Below are 19,969 nucleotides of genomic sequence, written 5' to 3' on the forward strand. Positions count from 1 at the left end.
GCCAAGAACATTTTAAGAAGATGCCAAATGGGGAAAAAACGAACATAGAAGACTAGAAGTCACTCAAACATGGATAAAAAATACAGCAACAAGAACAATATGAATAATGATTGGAAAATTAAATACTTGAAACAGGACACATAATGACATCTTCAGACAATTAAAATTAGTGGGTAATGGATGAATATCAAGAAGAAGATTTTCATCTTCAAAGAATGTTAAGCATGAAAGCTCAAGTTATATTTTAATCATTGCTCTTGCCTATCTATCAAATTGTTTGTAAGGGCCAATAAGTTCAACCTTTAAATATTAACCCAATTTCTATGTGGAGAAGGGCTTTTAACAAAGTGTGAGCTTTTACATAAATTTTACCATAAAATCTTACTAAGTTAACTATACAAATTGTGCAATAAAATGAAGAACAGACATGGATAATGGCTTTGCATTGAATTTCGATTTTTTGAAATTTTTGCTAAATGGTGTATAAATATTTCAAGGCCAATTTTTAAATATTTGCAAAATGAGACTTCATGTAAACATGTTCAAATAGTTTTTGCTTCAATGAATGGAAGCAACGGTCCCAGACAGTACAACACTTCCAGAATCGTTTCTGGAAGTGTTGAAATCAACAAGAATTGCGGATGTAGCAAGGAAATGAAAATGGACTCAGAAGGTTTGGATCTTAAAAGTTTCCAATCCAACTGTAAATGGATAGATTATGTCATTCAATAATCCTCCATGTCCATTTTACCAAAATTTTATTTATCCAAAACAATGACAAAAAAAACTGTTTTGTTAGTGAATCCCTGTCATCAGTGATGTGACTTTGAACCAATAAGAGGAGCAGCACCTCTTTCTCTCTTAACATATGTTACATATTCACTGTAATGCATGGTGAATAGGGTGCTCTGATATCGTGTAATACGAACTCTTTTACGAAGATTCTCAGTGATAACACCCATATACCCTGATTTGCGCATGAGGGAATCAATTGTCTCAATCTTTGTCCAACCTGTGTGCAATTACTACATCAGAGTACAGCAATGTAAAGCGACCCAGAGTCTTCTCAAACAATTGTTATCATTCTCAAGCATCACTTATCAACCCATTTATTTACATGAACTTCAAATTAAAGATTTTGGGAAGTAAACAAGACTCGAAGAAGCAAAACTATGAACATCACATAGTTTGTAATGTTTTGATGTGCTAGATATTTTCTAAAATGATCTTGAAATACATCATGGCCAAGTGATCCCTTAAAATACAGCTCATTACCGACAACGAGAATGTGTTCTCTACTGTTAAGATTTTCAAATGAACATAATACCAAAAACTTGGAAATATCAAAATCTTCCAAATATCCCAAATCAAAATGTGAAGTTGTACCTCTGTAATTCTAGACAGAAAGACAATGAATTCTAGCAGCTTACAAATACAAAGCTTAAACACAAGATGAATAAGTTTATCATGTTTGAATGATGAATTGTATATCTCTGTATAACGTAAAAGCACAGAACACTTAATTCATGGGTAGTTTGCGTGTTTCCTTCATAGGCAATTCCAAAATTGGAATGTAATTCCCCAAATATGAAATCTGTTGAGTGTAATGGGAAAATCTTTTTAACATCTACATGAAAGGATTTACGACAGAATCATCTTATGAGAATCATTCCAATTTCCTTTACAATGGCTACACACCTGATTACTTAAAAAGATGTCTGTTGACATCAGTTCATCTGCTGCTGATTGAAGTACGGAAGGGGATTTTCTTTTATGTGTGTTGCTTCATTTGTTTTAAAGATAATCTCATCAAAGTTGAGAAAGGTACAAACTTAAAACAGTATATTGAGAAGCAGAAATCAGAAAAGTTGAGAAAAGTACAAAGAAAGATAAACGAACTATTTTTCAGAAGGAAAAAAAACAGTCATAAGAAGGCTGCAAAGAATGTTCCTCGTGTTCACATCCCCAGAGCCTAGACAGCTAATATTTCCTGACAATAGGTATATTATGGCATCTCAAAGACGACAAGACATCCCGCATTCCTCAAACTTGCAAACAGAAAATGGGAAAAAAGGACTTATTTCTTAATGTGACTCAGAGCAAGACTTCTCAGACAGAGTACAGAGGAAATTGAAGAATCTAGATAGCATTCCAGATTTAGAGAAGCTAAATTGACAGTGCCCTGCCTGCTACATATATCCCTTGTGACATTCACACAGGAGCTGCAAGACTAGAGTGGGCAAAACTCCAGTTGGGCCAAAATGCATTTAAAAACAATATAATAAACATTGAGTCTTTGGCATTCATTTTGCCATACAAAAAGCAAGCACATAGAAAGAAGAGTATAACAGGTTAGAAGCACAGAATAGAACACACTGCCATTGATGATGGTCAGGGGAGTGTTGATGAAAAGAAAACTTGTGATCTCATCTTATCGGTGATGGTCAATGATTTATCAGCTAATGGTGATTGTGGGAGGTTGCCCACAATAAGAGATAATGATCTTGTGTGCTTTTAAGGAAATAGGTTGAACGTTCAAACTTGATTTTTGGTTAAATGATGCCTCCAAATGCTTCTAAATGACTTGAAAAACTTACACCAAGCAAGTTAAATTCACTGGCATCATATTTCAATTCCTTTCAGTAGAACATTAACTAAGACATCTACATGATTCCTCATTTTCAATTATAGATAAGTTTGCAAGAATTATGTACTATGGATGGGCACATGTTTATATTTTTCTTTAGATAGGTTTACATATTCACATTGCATAGGTTATACTCATATATAGCAACTGTATCAACACAGAAAAATATGTCATAGTACCTACCCCTAACTTTGTTGAGTCATAGAGGTAAAATTTTGAGCCTTCTTTTATCACAGTAGTGTTGTTTGTGGTTGTTATTAAAAAATATAATTGCTGATTTTTCTCTGAATCATCTTATTTAGAAATAACTGAAAGGGAATTGTCTGAAATAGAAAACCCTTTAACTTCTTTTTTTAACACATTAGAATCAAAATTTTATAATATAAAAAAATAAAACTCATAGGAGGCATATTCTTAACTTTTTATTTAACACATTAGAATCAAAATTCTATATTCGCTGAGTCAAAAATAATATGACTTTTTGAGCCCTTTACTCTAGAAAGACTTGCCAACTTTCTATTTTATGGCAAGTACTCACCAAAAACTAGGCAAAATTACTTTTAAAAAATCACCAGAAGCATTGAATTGGGAAACACAAAAATAACATCCATAAAAATTGGAAAATAGTAAAAAGTGTTACGTTTTTGTCATATAGATGCATGAGCGCCCCTCATACTTCCTCACACAATACTTGGAGGGCAGAAGTCCTTCATAAAAATGTGGCAATTACCTAAAGTGAAAAAATAGTGAAATTGTATGCAACAAATCTTGTGTGGTTCCAAAGGTCTAAATTAGGCTCAATGGTGAAGGCACTACCTGTTGACCCCACTCTATGTCAAACTTAGAATGTGCCCAGGGCACTACCCTAGGACCTTGCTAGAGGCTCTAGCCCAAGACCCAGTTTTGGGCATCACCCCAAATCCCCATAGGGGCATTGCCCCCTCAACCCCCCTGGGATCTCCACTCCTAGAACCCCTCTAATTGTCATCTCATATAAAAAAGTTGATTATAATGAAAGGATTTGGGAGTAGAGACCATATTTGACAACTTAAACAATTGTCTTTATCACTATCATATTATCATTGATCAATGAGGAAGTATCATACTGTGAGTATCAAAATTCAAATGCCATTATTATTAGGAAATAAAATACAACCTTCAACCTTGCACAAGAAAGGTGGACAACAAATCAGATGTGATCATTGATTTGGTCAAATTAAAGCCACAATGTAATGTCCCTAAAATTTGTAAGAAACTAAAAACACCTTTTAGCCAACAGCCATCATACATCTCCCATAGAACTTAAGGAGAACAACGGAGATTGAATGCTTTTGCCAAATAAGACATACTACGTCAGCCACACTAGAAGACAAAAGACCCTAGAAGGTAAAAGGCACTGAAATTCAAAAGAATAAAAAGGGATATATATTTTGCCCCAAAGGCATCAACTGGTTTTGAAGAGGAATGATTAATTGCGGAGGGACACTTCCCTTGAAGGATTTGTATCCCTATTTAAGAGTTGCAAATTTGTGTATCTTCATCCCTTTTTAAAAATTATAAAAAGTGTCGACAAATAATTTTAGTATAGCAGCAACTAGGCCAAAAGATAAATCTGTGATTATATTAGGATTATAGGCATATTTTATATGTTTATGCCACAGATATACTTGCATAAATTTTTGATCTTTGTGACTAGTCTAAATGATTTTTTATTGCACACATCTAAAGGAAGATTCATATGATAATCAATTCTGAATTTAGTGGAAGTGGATTGCAAATGGGAAGGATAGCCAGCCTTCATGAGAGGTGAAGGAAGACAGACCTTCATGTTCTTATTGAGGATACCAACCCAAGATGGAATGGAATGGACAACAAGCCTTCCATGCTCATGGACCAAGAGGATGAATGGAAAACTGGCCTTCCATAATCTTGAACTTGACCAAGGATGGAGAGCCTCCAAGGCGATCTAAGGGATGGAAGGAGACCCACCGTCCATGCTCTCACAGCACAAGGGTGATAATCCTTGAGAATGCAGTATGCAAATGTTTCAATGAATTCCTAATGAGATAATTATGGGTTTCCACATTGACTATTGACTTGATTTGATTTTTTATATAAGTAATGTTAATATGATCTCATGATCCATACTGCAATTAGCCAGAATAGATGTTATATTGTCTTATGACTTAAATGTAAATTTCCAGTCTATTAATAAATGATAGCATAAATATTCATGCACCTTCTTGTGCAGCCACCTCAGGCAAATATGTTGCACTGCGCCTTGTATTATCTGGATCAGTAAACTCCAGAATCATACCATGCTTCCCAACCTGTAGGCGTCATAAACAAGATTAATAAAGGTAGAAAATATAAAACTATCTTCAAAATAATCATCAATACTCAACAGAAGACCAGAAGTCCAGTCCATTTTCTCAGAAAGGTCAATCCATTCACAAGGCTTGGACAAAGCAGTTTTATGGTTCCTCAAATCAAGTATCTTAGTTGGATAATTCAGCTTTAAACATGTCCACACACATGATTGAATCAAGAAGAGAATGAAATTGTCCAAATGAATGAAGAGTAATGTATCAAGAAATGCACCTCCCAGTCTAGATAATTGGCTGCAGGCTCATAATCTGTTAGTATAGACACAGTGCATTGCAAGTATGGTATTTCCCTGACCTGTATAGGTGGGAAGCGGCGATCATGCAAAGCGCTGCAACAAAAATTGTCATTTCAAACTTCTTAAGCTAAGGATAACAGAAAAGCTACACAACGATTAATGTATAATAAACTTTAACCAACATAAGGTCTGATGTGAAAAGTAATCAAAAACTGAAAACCTTCCAAATTCTGATCAATTATACATCAAGCTTGAAAACAACAATAAAATTTTATGGAATTAAGAGGTGACGTGAAAAGTAGACAATATTAAATAGTTTATAATTAATTTATTGATGCATATGAATGAATGTATTAGACAAATGGAATACAGCCCAAAACTTGACCAATTTCTATATGTTAAAAAAATTGTTCTCCACATTCATCCCCTCAGCTAGTAAAGGCTAGTAAAGGCTAGTGCTAGTAAAGGCTGTTATAGAGGTCAAATCCCAGGGCCCATAAAATTATAGGGGTGGTCGCCACTTTCTTAATGAAGTACCCTACTATTCTATGGCCCGCCAGCCACCCCTACTATTTTATTACTCTTTTCCCACCCACCAATCAAGTCCTCACTCAGCTCCTAAAAGTTATTCTGACAGACAGTTCAGTTTCATTAGTATATTGCCAAAGCCAAAAACTTGACCAATTTCTATATATTAGAAAATGCTTTCCATAGTTATTCCCTCCGATGCAAATAAAGCTTCCCTTTTTTCCTTTTGCCCACCTTTTAGCTCAATTTAGGACAAAAGTATACTGCCCCAAGTTCAAGCAATTTCTAAATATTCATAAATGACTACAACTATCCTATGTTGCCAAATCAGATGTTTTACCTACTGAACCCACGTATGAAATGTTCCAAATTGGATCTGAATTTAGACCATCCACACATATTATGACCTTTTTCTACACTTCTAAACATGTAAAAGGTGAATAAACCCCTAAAATGCGATGTGATCTTCATTTTCATTCATTTTACGAACACATTGAATGGCAAATGCAGCGAAGGATGGTTTTGTGGACTGGAATTTCAGTTGACTGATAATATAATGTCACCTCTCTTAGAAGGATATTGAAGAGTTAGTAGTGATGGAGCCCTCTTTTTTGGCAAAAAATTATGGCCTCCATTTAAGAGATGATGTTGACGATTTGATGAACTATTATGGCTTAACAAATATATTTACTATTTTCATCAGATTTTTATGATTCATCCCACTTCAATAGCTTAATTCTTTACCAATATTCTACTAATACACAGGGTTGGATGTCATTGCTTCACAATAGAATTTCAGAGACTCCACTTAATAATGAGAGATGTTAACAAATAAACATAAACACACTGCCATTGTTGATGACCCATGATATGACACTCTGTCACATATGAAAAGTATAAAATGAGTCCTAGTTGATGGAATTATATGAACAACAGCAAATAAAGGCGTGTCTCAAAAAGTGTTGGCATTGAAACATGCCCAGACTATACTGATTGGTTTGGTAGTGAAACTGTGGACATGCAGTCAAAAGGTTCTAGTTGTGCAATGATTGCAAAATTCAGACAGTCATTTCCAGTAGGCTATGCTACATCAAAGTTTCAAGAGATGAGTATTCATTTCTAATACAAGTCATCAAGTCTGCAACAGAAAAAATTGTTGCCATGAAGATAAAGCACATCTGGACCGGAACACTTCATAACCTGGGGAACACCTAAATGCAAAGCTGTTCTTCTATTCTTCAGGATACAATGCATCATTACTGTGGGAAATATCCCATATGATGCAATAGAGGAGAAATTAATAGAAATATGCAGAAAATTTTGGACATGTTGTATCATTCTGGTTGGTGGTTGACAGAGACATTGGAAAGCTAAAAGGTTATGGCTTTTGTGAAAGTGGAGATTGAAACTCAGCAACTGGAAATGAAGAGATCAATTGGATGGATGAGTCTTCTTTGTGTCAAAAACACAAGGTCATAGATTCTGCAAATTTCAGTCCAGTTTAATTCAGCTGATATTCTCATCAGTCACAGCTTATCACCAACCTCTCTACAACCATCCCCTGTTATGAACATGGAATCTTCAGAAACCATTCACATGTTACCAGATACATTTGAGACGGGGCAAGCATATGTTTACAGAAGACACGTAAATCTAATATGAAAGAACATACTTGCTTTGAAGGATGTATTGAGGAATCGGATGGGTTATCAGTTATTTAGCACTTCCATGAAAGCATCCAACCAGCATGTTTGGATGGGGACTCACCATTGAAGGATTGAAAACGATGGTGTTACATATTTGCACCAGTTCCTATTGGTGCATCTCAACCAGCTACCAAGAAACTTTCCTCGGATCAAACTCCCACGGAAAAAACTATTTGCGCTAGACGATATGGCTTATGTCTGTTAAAAATAATAATATGCGGGAGTTATCATTTGTTCCGGATCTGGAAAGGATCGGAATACATACCATTTTGCACCTAAAAAGATGAAATTCCCTGTGCCTATCCAAAGGTATCATGTGCTGTAAGAATTGGAGACTGATTGCAAAAACGTGAGTGTAAAATATGCCAATCAAGTCAGTATTCGCTGGAAACATGTTACACTATAGAATTATCTTTCCACTCGTAAATACTGAAGAAGTTAGACGTAATTGTCAGGTGTGTACATATGAGAACATCAATGGAGATGATATGCTCGTTGACCCAGCAAAATTAAGGAACATTTAATAGATTGTCCCTACAGCAAAGAGATGTATCAAAAGAATTGTTCCTCTTTTGGAGATCTTACAAAATATGGTTCGAAGATTTGTATCTATAGACAAGTTTTAATGGAGGTAACCCCGATGACGATTCCAGACAAGGGGAAAAGCGCCAAAGTTCCTGCCTTTAAAGTGGGTAGTTGTGTATAAAAATTGGACTTGATGCCTCTAATCAGAAGGAAGAATATAATCTAAAACTTTGAAGAAATCTTAATAGGTAAGAATAGATGGAAATAGTAATGCAAGACTTTTATAGTTAACAAAATTATATTTGAAAATGTATTTCAAAAATAGAAAACTAATTTTATCTAAAATACAATATTAAAAATAAAACTAAACTATATTTAAAAATTTAATGATAAAATTTGACCTATTATTACTACACAATCAAAATAAATAAATAACTATTAAATATTACAATTTCCTTAATTAAAATAATCTATATTAGAAGAAATAAAATTTAAATACATCTCTTTAAGAAATTGTATGCATGTTGTGATCTGTGATCCACCAACTTAGAGAAGATTTTTTCAATTTTCTTGGTTATCCTAATTTTGTAAAAGAAAAGTAATGGAAGAGTCACAAATTTTCTAATGGAATTTTTTAATTATAAAAATTATATATTTGTATATTATGAAATATTTAATTCCATCATTATGGAACTGAGTTTTCAATCAATGAATAGTAAATGACTGAAATATTATTATTTAGAGTCCAAAAAGGGAATAATTAAAACTAAAAACAACGATTTAAAACTCAGAAATTTCTTATTAATTTTTTTTTAATTAATCAGTTCATATTATTCCTTTAACTTCTGTTTTTAACTTTTGTTTTTTGTGGTCATTTAAGGCTTCAATAAAAATATTTTAATCTATCTTGTTTCTCTATAATCAATTTATATGCATTACTGTTGCAGTTTTTAAATTAATTTAACATCAAAGTAATAAGGACTTTAACTTAAATCAAGATCAAAATTATCTTTGTTTTTATTCAGCTATAATAGCCTGCAACTAATAAAAAAATATTGCTTTGAACAGAGTTTTTAATTTATCCAAATTATAAGCTTTGCTCAAACGAGCCCTATGCTGTGTCTTTGTGTTTCCCAGTGCGCGTTCTACGTGGCATGTTGAATGCCTACACAATTTGCATGCAACACAGGTGTTGCATCGGCTTCAGTATTTTTTAATACATAAAATTTCTTGTAGCGCAGTTTGAAGAAGACAGTTTTTGGGACATGATGTACAGTTGCAAGGAATGCCAATGTTGATGATTGTGATGGAGGGGAGATCTGACATAATAGAATTTGTTTTAGAATTTTAATCTTGTAGTTTTAAGAATGGAAGCATTTCTTAATGATTGCGGGAACTCGGGGAGAACTTTTGGGGGTTTTTGCCTCTGATAATTCTGCCATAGTTGCCTCAAGAGTTAAAGCTAGGGAGAAGCCAAAGTGCATAGGGGTTTGGAAATTTATATTTAATGAAGAGAACGGGCAGAACATTATTACATTGGTGTCACAAATTTTGCTTCTCATTGTTATTATCTTGTTTTGATTGCTCATTACTCATTGCTTTTGTTTTGATTGCTCATTGCTCATTGCTTTTAGGGATTTGTAAGCAGTACCACTTGAGAGGCAGGCAGGGTTGCGGATCTCGGATCATGTTGTTCCTCTATGATTTGGAGAAAACGCATTTTGAGGAAAAGTGAATTCCACCAGGTCATGGTAATACCAAGGCTAAGATCATGTCTGTAAAAATTCTTCATCGTGCTATTTAACTTATCAAAGACATGACAAAACCACCTTACAGAGCAACCGGGGATGGCACGGCTAGAAACATTTTATTGTGCAGCTTAGTGAAGACTGCTTACATTATTTTTAGTACTTTCAGCCAACAGCATAATATGCTTAAGCGTCAATAGGGGAAACCCCACCCAATCTACACACAGAGTCAATCGGCCATCATGCACTACAACTAAAGTACTGCTACTATCCAAAGAAAGGGCAAGGGCGAGGAACTTAGGGTTACTACGGCCGAAAGGGATAACCATTGGGATGCAGATGCAAAGGCGTGTGAATGCAATAAAATCTAGGGGGGGGGGGGGGGGGCGCACAGACTGGAAAACTGTATGATCTATTTTCAAAGTTTTTTGAGCATATTAGGGTTAGTGCAGGCATGGTAATGAACACATTTGAGGAAATGGAGGGCAATTTTGTGGATCATATGCGAAGGTCATTTGGTATGCCTGTCTGGAGCATCAGCCCTATTTTGAGCAGCTCGTTGAGAGATTTTGAAATGGGAGGTGTGAAGGACTGGATGGATCGTCAAGCCGCCAGATTAGTGGTTTATATTAACTTTGGCAGTAAGATTGTGCTTTATGAGGAACAGATTAAGGTCGTTTCGGTGGGTTTGGAGGCAAGCATGCAGTATTTTCTGTGGGCGGTGAAGAATCCTCCCAGGAGTGAGGCGCTACAGACTGATATAATATAATAAAAAAGCCTTACTTTTGGTGGTGGAAAAATACAAATGGGAAAATAGAAGAGTCAAAGCATATAGACTGCTATAGATGTTTGGCAAATAGACGACGGGCACTGTAGATTAATACCCTTCAGCAAGAATACTTGAAATCGAAATTTGAAATAGAAGTTTCTGAGTCACACTATTTTAGGCCTCAAATCCCAGCTATCCCAACTTGAAACACTCAATCGTTTGTTCCTTAGCGACCGCAGGGATGGATCTGAAGCACTTGTTTCAATCCAGGGCTTCATCGTTATTTCTGTCAAATCATATATGTTGCCGATTTAAAATGGATATCGTTATTTCTGATCACAATTAATAGCTGGAACAACCATTAAATAAATGATGTTGGAGGGTATTTAAAGCGATGGTGACATTTTTTTGGAATTAAAGTTGGAGAAAATTATTTTTCTCATTGCTATTTTCTATGAGAACCAATAGGATTGTAAATAATTTGTATTATTAAATTCTGATAAATATATGAAAATTATCAAACTATATCATATGCAAATATGCTTAAAAATCCTGAAATTTGATTGGACAAAAAGAAATATAAGTGCATTCAACGAAAACAATAGTTACTTGCCGAAGGCAGGAACTAATAATATGATCTTTGGTTTTAAAAGAATTATGTAAAAGAGATATCGTGAAGCATTCAAACAAGCCTGATGTGAATAAAAGAAACAAGTGGATAATAGCAGCGTTGATAGCCACACTTGATACAACAATGCTCAAGAAGCTGCTACAGGTGGCTCATGATGTGGTCGTCAAAAATATGCAAATGATACTATCCTATATGGTGAATGAAATAAGAACAAAACTAATGTAATTAAAGAGGATCTGGAGAGGTCAATAAAGAAAAATCAAAATCCTCTTCTTCTATATGAAAGAAGCTCCTACAAGAGAAGATTGCACTGCAGTCACATCTTAGGTACAAGTTGGTGTCCTCTCTAGAAAAATAATGTATAAGCTACAAATCATCTTCTCTTGGACTGTCCCTAGGTTTCGCAACTTTGGGTCAATTGATCAATACAGAAAAATCAAAATCTTCTTCTTCTATATGAAAGAAGCTACTACAAAAGAAGATTGCATTGCAATCACATCTTAGGTACAAGTTGGTGTCCTCTCTAAAAAAATAATGTAGAAGCTACAAATCATCTTCTCTTGGATTGTCCCTATGTTTTGCAATTTTGGGTCAACTGTTCAAAAAAGAAAAATCAAAATCTTCTTCTTCTATACGAAAGAAGCTGCTACAAAAGAAGATTGCACTGCAGTCACATCTTAGGTACAAGTTGGTGTCCTCTTCAAAACAATAATGTAGAAGCTACAATTCATCTTCTCTTGGACTGTCCCTATGTTTCACAATGTTGGGATTGGTTTTACGGAAAACTCAAATGGCATGCTACCAATCTGCCAAACTTGCTAATTGTAATTTGTAATTGGCCAAGACTACACATTAATGCCTTTTCAGATGGCATATCAATAGCTTGTAAAGTTTCTGCAAATTCTGAACTTCCAAATTGAAACAATGCCTTTCTGCTTGTGCTGAAGATGATCTTCTATAATTGAACTTGTATGAAGTGCTACCAATAACATAAATATTATTCCGGAAAATGTTTTATCTCTGCAAGTATTCAAATAGGGCAGTATTGCTAAAGGAACGGACCATTTAATTCCTGTATCCTTTATCCACAAACATACCCTATATAAATAAGGCAACCAAAGGGCATGTCCCTATCTTGGTCGGCCCTGAATTGTTTTCTCATAATTGGCGTCAAAGGAGGAATAGCTTTTGTTAGTAATCAAACTAACTAAGATTAGTTAGATTTATACTCAAATAACATTAAGCCAAAGGAGACACCAATCATGCCTAAGGAAGGAACAATTATATATAGGCCTTTATTATAAAGGCATTCCATGCATGATTAGGTCTATACGATCTGTACAATCAAATCAGTATGAGATCAAAGTTACAGAATTAACACTCCCTCTTAACTTGATAATCATACTGAGAGATAACATATCTAGCATCATCAATTAAGATGAATAAGCATAGATTGATACTCTATATCTATCTGAATCTTCTAAGCATGTGGCATCATCAAACACGTGATACTATCATTACTATGTCATATTACTATACCTGTGATATGACTTATCACTGATACTAGTGATAACAGTATTGCAAAAAATACAATATACAAGATAAAATCTAGAGAATGATTAAATTCTTCATTTATCCAAGTTATGACTCATATGTATTGGTAGTCGTATGTCACAACATGATCCTAAGTTAAGATCTACCAAAACTCAGGATAAAATCCGAATAATGATTAAATTCTTCTTTTATTCGAATTGTGACTCATAGACAAAAATGTCTACATCACAATATGATCTTAAACTCATCTAGATCTGACATTAGTTCTCTATTGTTCAGCACATTATCTAAGAGATCGTCATCTCTCATAATGTCTTTTATACAAGTGTTCATTATCTTAGAGATCGTCACCTCTTAAATAATGAATACAAATGGTGGAACCCATAACAGTCAATAGCCTGACAATAAAAAATTATTTTATTAATAATTTAAAGAATACAAATGTATTATAATTCAACCATACCAAGTCTTTTCCTGAAGCGATTTATCGTCACTCATGAGAGGTTTGGTAAGAATATATGTTGTCTGATCTACAGTGCAATTGTATTCTAATTTTACAGTGTTCCTGCCTACCATATCTCCTACATAATAGTAAGGAATTTCAATATGCTTGGACCTGTCATGGAAAATTGGATTCATAGAAAGCTTGATGGAACTCTGATTATCACAATGAATAATTGTAAGTTTCATGGCTTGACCAAATAATCCCACAAATAACTTTCTAAGCCAAACTACTTCCCGAGAGGCCATTGCCGCTGCAATGTATTCATCTTCTGTGGAACTTTGTGCTACTGATGACTACTTTCTACATATCAAAGATATCATTATTGAGCCAAAACTAAAACAGCATCCTAAAGTGTTTTTTCTAGCATTAACACTTCCACCCCAATATAAATCTGTGAATCCAAGTAAGTCCAAGTCAACTTTCTCATATTGGAGCCCAAGGTTAAGAGTACTTTGTAAGTATCTCATAATGTATTTGATAGCAACTAGGTGAATCTCCTTGGCTCACACATAAACTAAAAGGCATTAACAACATAGCAAATATCAAGTCTTGTATTTAACAAGTACATAAGGAAGCCAATCATCTGACTGTAAAGAGTAGAATCTATGGAAGTTGATTCTATTCCTGCTTCCTTAAGTTTGTGTAGATTAGTCTCCATAGGAGAAGACATAAGTCTACAGTTCCACATTCCAAATCTCCTCAAGATGTCTAGTGTATAATTTCCTTGATTAAGTACGATGTTGTCAGAGTTTTGCCATACCTCCACTCCTAAGAAGTAATGAAGGAGTCCTAAATCTTTCATTTCAAATTCTCTAATTAGATCTTTGTTGCTTTGATCTATAAGATGATCATCGCCTATTATTAGTAAATCATCAACATATAGTATCCAAATTATCATATCATCTATAGTCTTTTTGTAATAGAGATTTGGATCAGCTTCATTCTTTGAAAATCCTAAACTGGTGAGCTACTTATCAATTCTTTCATACCATGCCCTTGGAGCCTGTTTAAGCCCATAGAGAGCTTTCTTAAGCGTGCAAACAAAGCTTTAGAGTTATGAGTTTCAAATCCTTCAGGTTGCTCCAAATATATATCTTCTGTAATTTTTCCATTCAAAAATGTTGTTTTAACATCCATCTGATGTACTTTCCATCTCTTTGATGTTGCAATCGCTAGGACTGCTCTTACAAAGGTGTATCTGGCGACAAGAGCAAAGGTTTCTTCATAATCAATTCCCTCTTTCTGAGAGAATCCTCTGGCTACAAATCTGGCTTCATATTTTTTAATGCTACCATCAGCAACATGCTTGATTTTCAATATCCACTTTAAAAAAACAATGGATTTTACTTCAGGTCTTGGAACAATTTCCCAAACATCATTCTTAATACTGGATTGGTCTTCTTTAGTCATGGCATCCTTCCAAGTTGTATGTTTAATAGCATCTGAAACATTGGTTGGTTTTGATTTAGATAAATCACTCATGTTTGCTACATAACTAGAAAATCTTTTGAGTCTTTTGCTTTCTCTGAAGGTTCCAGAGAGTGCAGCAAAGTCTTGTGCTTCCACTACTATCTTAATGGCTCAAAGTGGTCTTTTCTTTGGATTTTGAGTTTCCTTAAGATTAAGATTTTTTATTTCATCTTCAATTTCTTCAATGTTCTCCCTCTGAAACTCAAATTCGGTATTTTCTTCAAAACTAGGTAAGGGAGAGGGATCTCCAGAACTTAGGGCTCTTTTGAATACTAAATCTTCTTCAAATATTACATCCCTACTAAATTCAATGTTATTATGACCAAGTATGAAAATCCTATATGCTTTAGAAATTTCATTGTACCCAACAAAAATACCTTTCCTCCCGAAGGGTTCTAACTTAGTTCTCTTTTCGTTTGGAACATCTATATATACTGGGCACCCAAAAATCCTAAGATGGCTTATATTAGGTTTAACCTTAGTGAAGACTTCTTCAGGAGTTTTATCTCTAAGGTAAGAGTGAGGACTTATGTTTTGAATATAGACAATAGTACAAGAGACTTCTTCCCAAAGATAATATTCTAAATTTTGACCAAATATCATAGCTCTTGCTACTTCTATAATTGTTCTATTCTTACTTTCTACTACTCCGTTTTGTTGTGGGTTATAAGGAACGATATACTCCCTCTTAATTCCTGCTTCTTTAAAAAACTCTTTAAACAAATCTGAAGTATATTCCCCTCCATTATCAACGCTAAGAGTTTTAATTTTGTGTCCTGATAAGTTTTCAATTAAGGTTTTGAATCCTTTAAATCTCTTAAGGATTTCTTTTGATTCTTTACATATTAAGAAGTAAATCCAAGTTTTCCTAGAGAAGTCATGTATAAAAAGTATGTAGTACCAAAATCCTCCAAGAGACGGAATAGACATAGGTCTATATAAATCTAAGTGGATTAATTCCAAAACATTGTTAGTTTTTCTAGTGCTATCATGAAATAGACTTTTGGTGTTCTTACCCAAAGCACATCCCTTGCATATGTTTGAATGATCTTTATTCAACTTAGGTAAACCAATTACCATCTTCTCCATAGTTGATAAGGTTTTGAAATTTAGATGTCCTAACCTTCTGTGCCATATTCCGTTTATATCAGCAGCTTCATGAATTAAGTCTTGAATAGGTTGACAAAGTTCTGTATTTAATTCATACAAGTATCCTTTTCTTTGACCAATCAACTTTGATTTCTCAAATGAAGAGTTCTTAGACCAGGTCATTACTTTACCGTCCATGAATACAATATTATGTCCATCATCTTCAAGCGTTGTAACAGAAATTAGATTTCTTTTTATTCCTGGTACATAGAGCACCCCTTTGAGATGTAGAGAACTACCCGACTTTAGTTTCAAGGTGCAATTCCCAATTCCTTTGACTGAATGAGCCGATTTATCACCGATGGTAACTTTGCCATCAACTTCTTCAAATATAGAGCCCAGTGCTTCTTTGCATCCTGTAATGTGTCAAGATGATCCACTATCAATTACCCATATTTTGCTTGATACTTCATTTAATAGTGTAGAATACAATACATGATTATCAGGATCATGCTTTCTATTCTCAGGGCAATTAAATCTATAGTGTCCAAATTTTTCACATTTGAAGCATTTTATTTTGGATAGATCTTTCTTAGGTTTGTCATTGTAACATACACTTTTTTGGGGTCTTAATTAAGAACTAATATATTCAAAGAATTACAGTTATCACTTTATTTTCATAGGAAGACAGTTAAATCAGTTTTGTTCACATCAATGAGATTAACAGTGAAACAAAATTTCATAACTAAGAATTGAAAACATCATCAATGAATATACTATGGAAAATTAAAAAATCTACATACCATGGATTTCGAAACCGAAATCAATCTAAAGATGCATCTACAAACACCCAAGTTAGTCCACAAATACCACTATATCAATATCAAAAGATAACTACCATCCAATACCACTATATCAAAATCAAATGACGATTACCATTAAATACCACTATATCAATTAGGGCATCACATACCACTAGATCATTTAGGGCATCAAATACCATTGGATAATTTAGGGCATCAAATACCACTGTATCATTTAGAGCGTCAGATACCACTGTATCAATTAAGGCATCAATTACCATTTGATCATTTAGGGCATCAGATACCACTATATCATTGGGATGTCAATACCACTATCATTCCTTCTCTTTCGATTGCTTAATTGTGGCAACAACATAAAATTAGAAGATATGCTCTTAATCATTATTATTTTAAATAAATCCATCAAATAAATCTATCTCTCGCAAATAAATATATTCCATGTTCAATTAGAAAATCAACCTATCTAATTGGCTGCCAATTATATTGACGATGAGAGTTGCTTTAAAGAAATAACTATAACGATGTTACAACTCAATTAATCTTACCTTCTACTTGAATATACATCATAAAAATAAATATACCTATTTCTGACAATTGTTTGCATGCATAGTTTATCTTTATCTGATGCACGTCCGACATCATGTGGAAAAGGGGAAACATTGTTAGGGGCTTAACTACCCAACCTCGAACCATAACTTATCACCACACAATCTCTAAAGAGAAAGGCCCTCCTACCCGAAATAGACATGGAACACCTCGTCATCCACTGAGCATCCTAGTTTCTAATCACACCATTCGACTTGACAGCAGGATAATACAATAAACAAGAATCATGCATGAGTTATTAAATGATATTATTCCAAATTTAATGTATCATATCCAATGTAACGAGACTCGCCGCAAGTCGGGCGAGTCTCCCAAGTCGGCAAGTCACCAATGGCTTGCCGGGACAAAATGACCCGTGACCCAAGCTCGAGAGGTCAAGTGATGTTACTCGCCTAACTCACTTGACTCAAGTCACGGCGTGACTCGCAGGTCATGACCCACTTGACCCAACCGCGGCAGCTAGTTTCCTATTTAAGTTAAAATAACACAAACTTTTTTTTTTTTAATATATTTTTTGTTCTTTGTTATTCTTATAACCCTAAAAGGGCTTTCATAACACTCTATTGTGAGAAGAAGAGAGAGAGTGTCATTATTTTGCAACTACCTGAAAAGAAGAGGAGAAAAGTTTGCATCTGTGACATTGGAGCAAAACTATACGCTTGCATTTAGATCATCAATTAGTTTATAGGAGCTCTTCTCAACACTTCCCAAAGCATTTCAAAGAGGTATGAGCTGATTTTGATGATTTTGATGTTTTTTTCTCTATACTCGTGGGTTTTTTGGATGAATTTTTTTTATATGTTTATGGGTTTTGTTTTACTTTAGATCTTCATAAAATACAATGCTTAAATGGTAATATTTGGTCTAAAATGTCTTATTGCAGCAACCTTTACATTTTTCCTTACTCATAATGGCTCCTGGAGGTAAAAAACCAAGCTCTCTAAAGGCAATAAAAAAAATGAGTGTTGGAAGTACACCATAAACTTTCCAAATAGATGTAGAACTCAAACAAAATGCCTATTTTGTAATGTCGTTAATAGTGGGGGGATAAATAGATTGAAATACCATATTGCTGGCATACATGGTCATGATGTTGAGCCTTGTAAAGCTGCAACTGTTGAGGCTCAACATTTTTGTTATGTTGCCTTAGAAAAATATGAACAAGAAAAGGAATTAAAACAAAAACAATTAGCAGAGTTAGCTCAGATTGGTTCCAATTCCCTTTCACGCTCATCTAGAAATGTTTTTGTATCTAGTTTTACACCCAAGTTAGGTTCAATAGGTTGTGTTGAAGGTTCTTCCCTTCCCCACTATCGTCCTAGTGCTTCTGCTAGTTGTGCTTCTTCTACATCTATTCCTTGCACTACTAGTGGTGCTGCCCCTTCTAGTAGTACTGGCTTTACCTTCCGTTCTAGAGTCAAAAAATCTAGGTTGGACAATCTTTTTGTACCACGTTCCACTCCTAGTGCACAACCCTCACTCGAGAGCTTGGGCTAGAATAGGGAGATCTATGAAACTGAAATAAGAGCAATTTGCAAGTTCTGGTTTTCTGCAACATTCCATTTATAACAGCCAGGTACTTCAACTTCATTTATATTTGATTGTTTTACATTTTAAACTTTTAAGTTTTAAATTCAATTTTATAATTTTAACTTGATGTTGAAAATTTGAAATATGCTAATTAAAATGTTTTTATAAATGTAATAGAACTCCTTATTGGCAGGGGATGATTGATGCGGTTTCTATCTGTGGTGCGAGGTTTAAAGCCACCACTAAAGATGAGTTGAGTGGCCCCCTCTTACTAGAAATGGTTGAGGAGATGAAACTTGAGTTGGAGGACCATAAAAAAATTTGGAGCCAAAAGGGTTGTACCATTATGACGGATGGATGGACAGATAGGAGGAATAGGACCCTCCTAAATTTTCTTGTTTCTAGCGGAGGTAATTCATCATTCTCTACTTCTCGAAGTCTAAAATTTAATCTACTATTGAATCACTAAAATTTTGTTTTATTGACTATTGATTCTTGAATGATAATTATTTTGTTTAATTTTCACTTTCAGGATCCACCATGTTTTTGAAGTCTACAAATGCTTCCTCACATGTCAAAGATGCAAAATTCTTATGTGAGGCTATTGAGGAGGCCATAAGGTGACTGATAATGCAGCTAATTATGTCGCTACAGGTAAAATTTTAACTTCTAAGTTCTAAAAAAATTATTTTAGTTTTTCATTAAATTTTGAAAATCAAAAGTTTTTTAATACATCAAAAAAATTCATTGTTTACTTAGTAAAAATTGTTGCAAAAAAACTTTTGATGGAGAGACACCCAAGAATCTTTTGGACTCCATGTGCAGCCCATTGCCTCGACCTCATGTTAGAGGATACTGGCAAGCTTGAATGAGTGAAATCATGTGTTGCTAAGGCAAAAAATCTTTGCAAGTTCATCTATAATCATGCCTTTGTCCTCAGCATTATGAAGGAATACAAGAAGGGATAGGAGGTGGCTCGTCCCGGTATCACAAGATCTGCCTCTAATTTTATCACACTAAAATCCTTGCTAAGTTCAAGGTTAGCTTTGAAGTGCATGTTTGTTGGTCCACAATGGAGTTCCTCCTCCTTTGCCACCACCTCTGCAAGGATAGATGCAACAAAATGCATTTATGATAAAGGTGGTTTTTGGGAGCCATGTTCGGACATTGTGGAGGTAATTTAAATTTTAAATACTTAAGTCTTAAAATTTTAT

At 34.4% G+C, this 19,969-nt stretch overlaps 1 protein-coding gene across 1 annotated transcript in view; it reads right to left on the bottom strand.

Annotated features, from left to right (window-relative positions):
* Positions 1-428: 428 nt before the first annotated feature.
* Positions 429-19,969, bottom strand: part of LOC149530631 (AMMECR1 family) — a 42,717-nt gene continuing 23,176 nt past the window's right edge. Inside the window, exons 3-5 of the mRNA XM_089811160.1 lie at positions 5,249-5,363; positions 4,887-4,977; positions 429-1,012 (exon numbers count right to left, since the gene is read on the bottom strand). Of these exons, the coding sequence (XP_089667286.1) occupies positions 813-1,012; positions 4,887-4,977; positions 5,249-5,363 (406 nt within the window). The 3' untranslated portion in view covers positions 429-812. The remainder of the gene's footprint in view (positions 1,013-4,886; positions 4,978-5,248; positions 5,364-19,969) is intronic.

This window comes from Cupressus sempervirens, chromosome 11 (assembly GCF_028749045.1).
Source record: "Cupressus sempervirens isolate cs-2001-9-10 chromosome 11, ASM2874904v1, whole genome shotgun sequence".
Classification (NCBI taxonomy): Eukaryota; Viridiplantae; Streptophyta; class Pinopsida; order Cupressales; family Cupressaceae; genus Cupressus; species Cupressus sempervirens.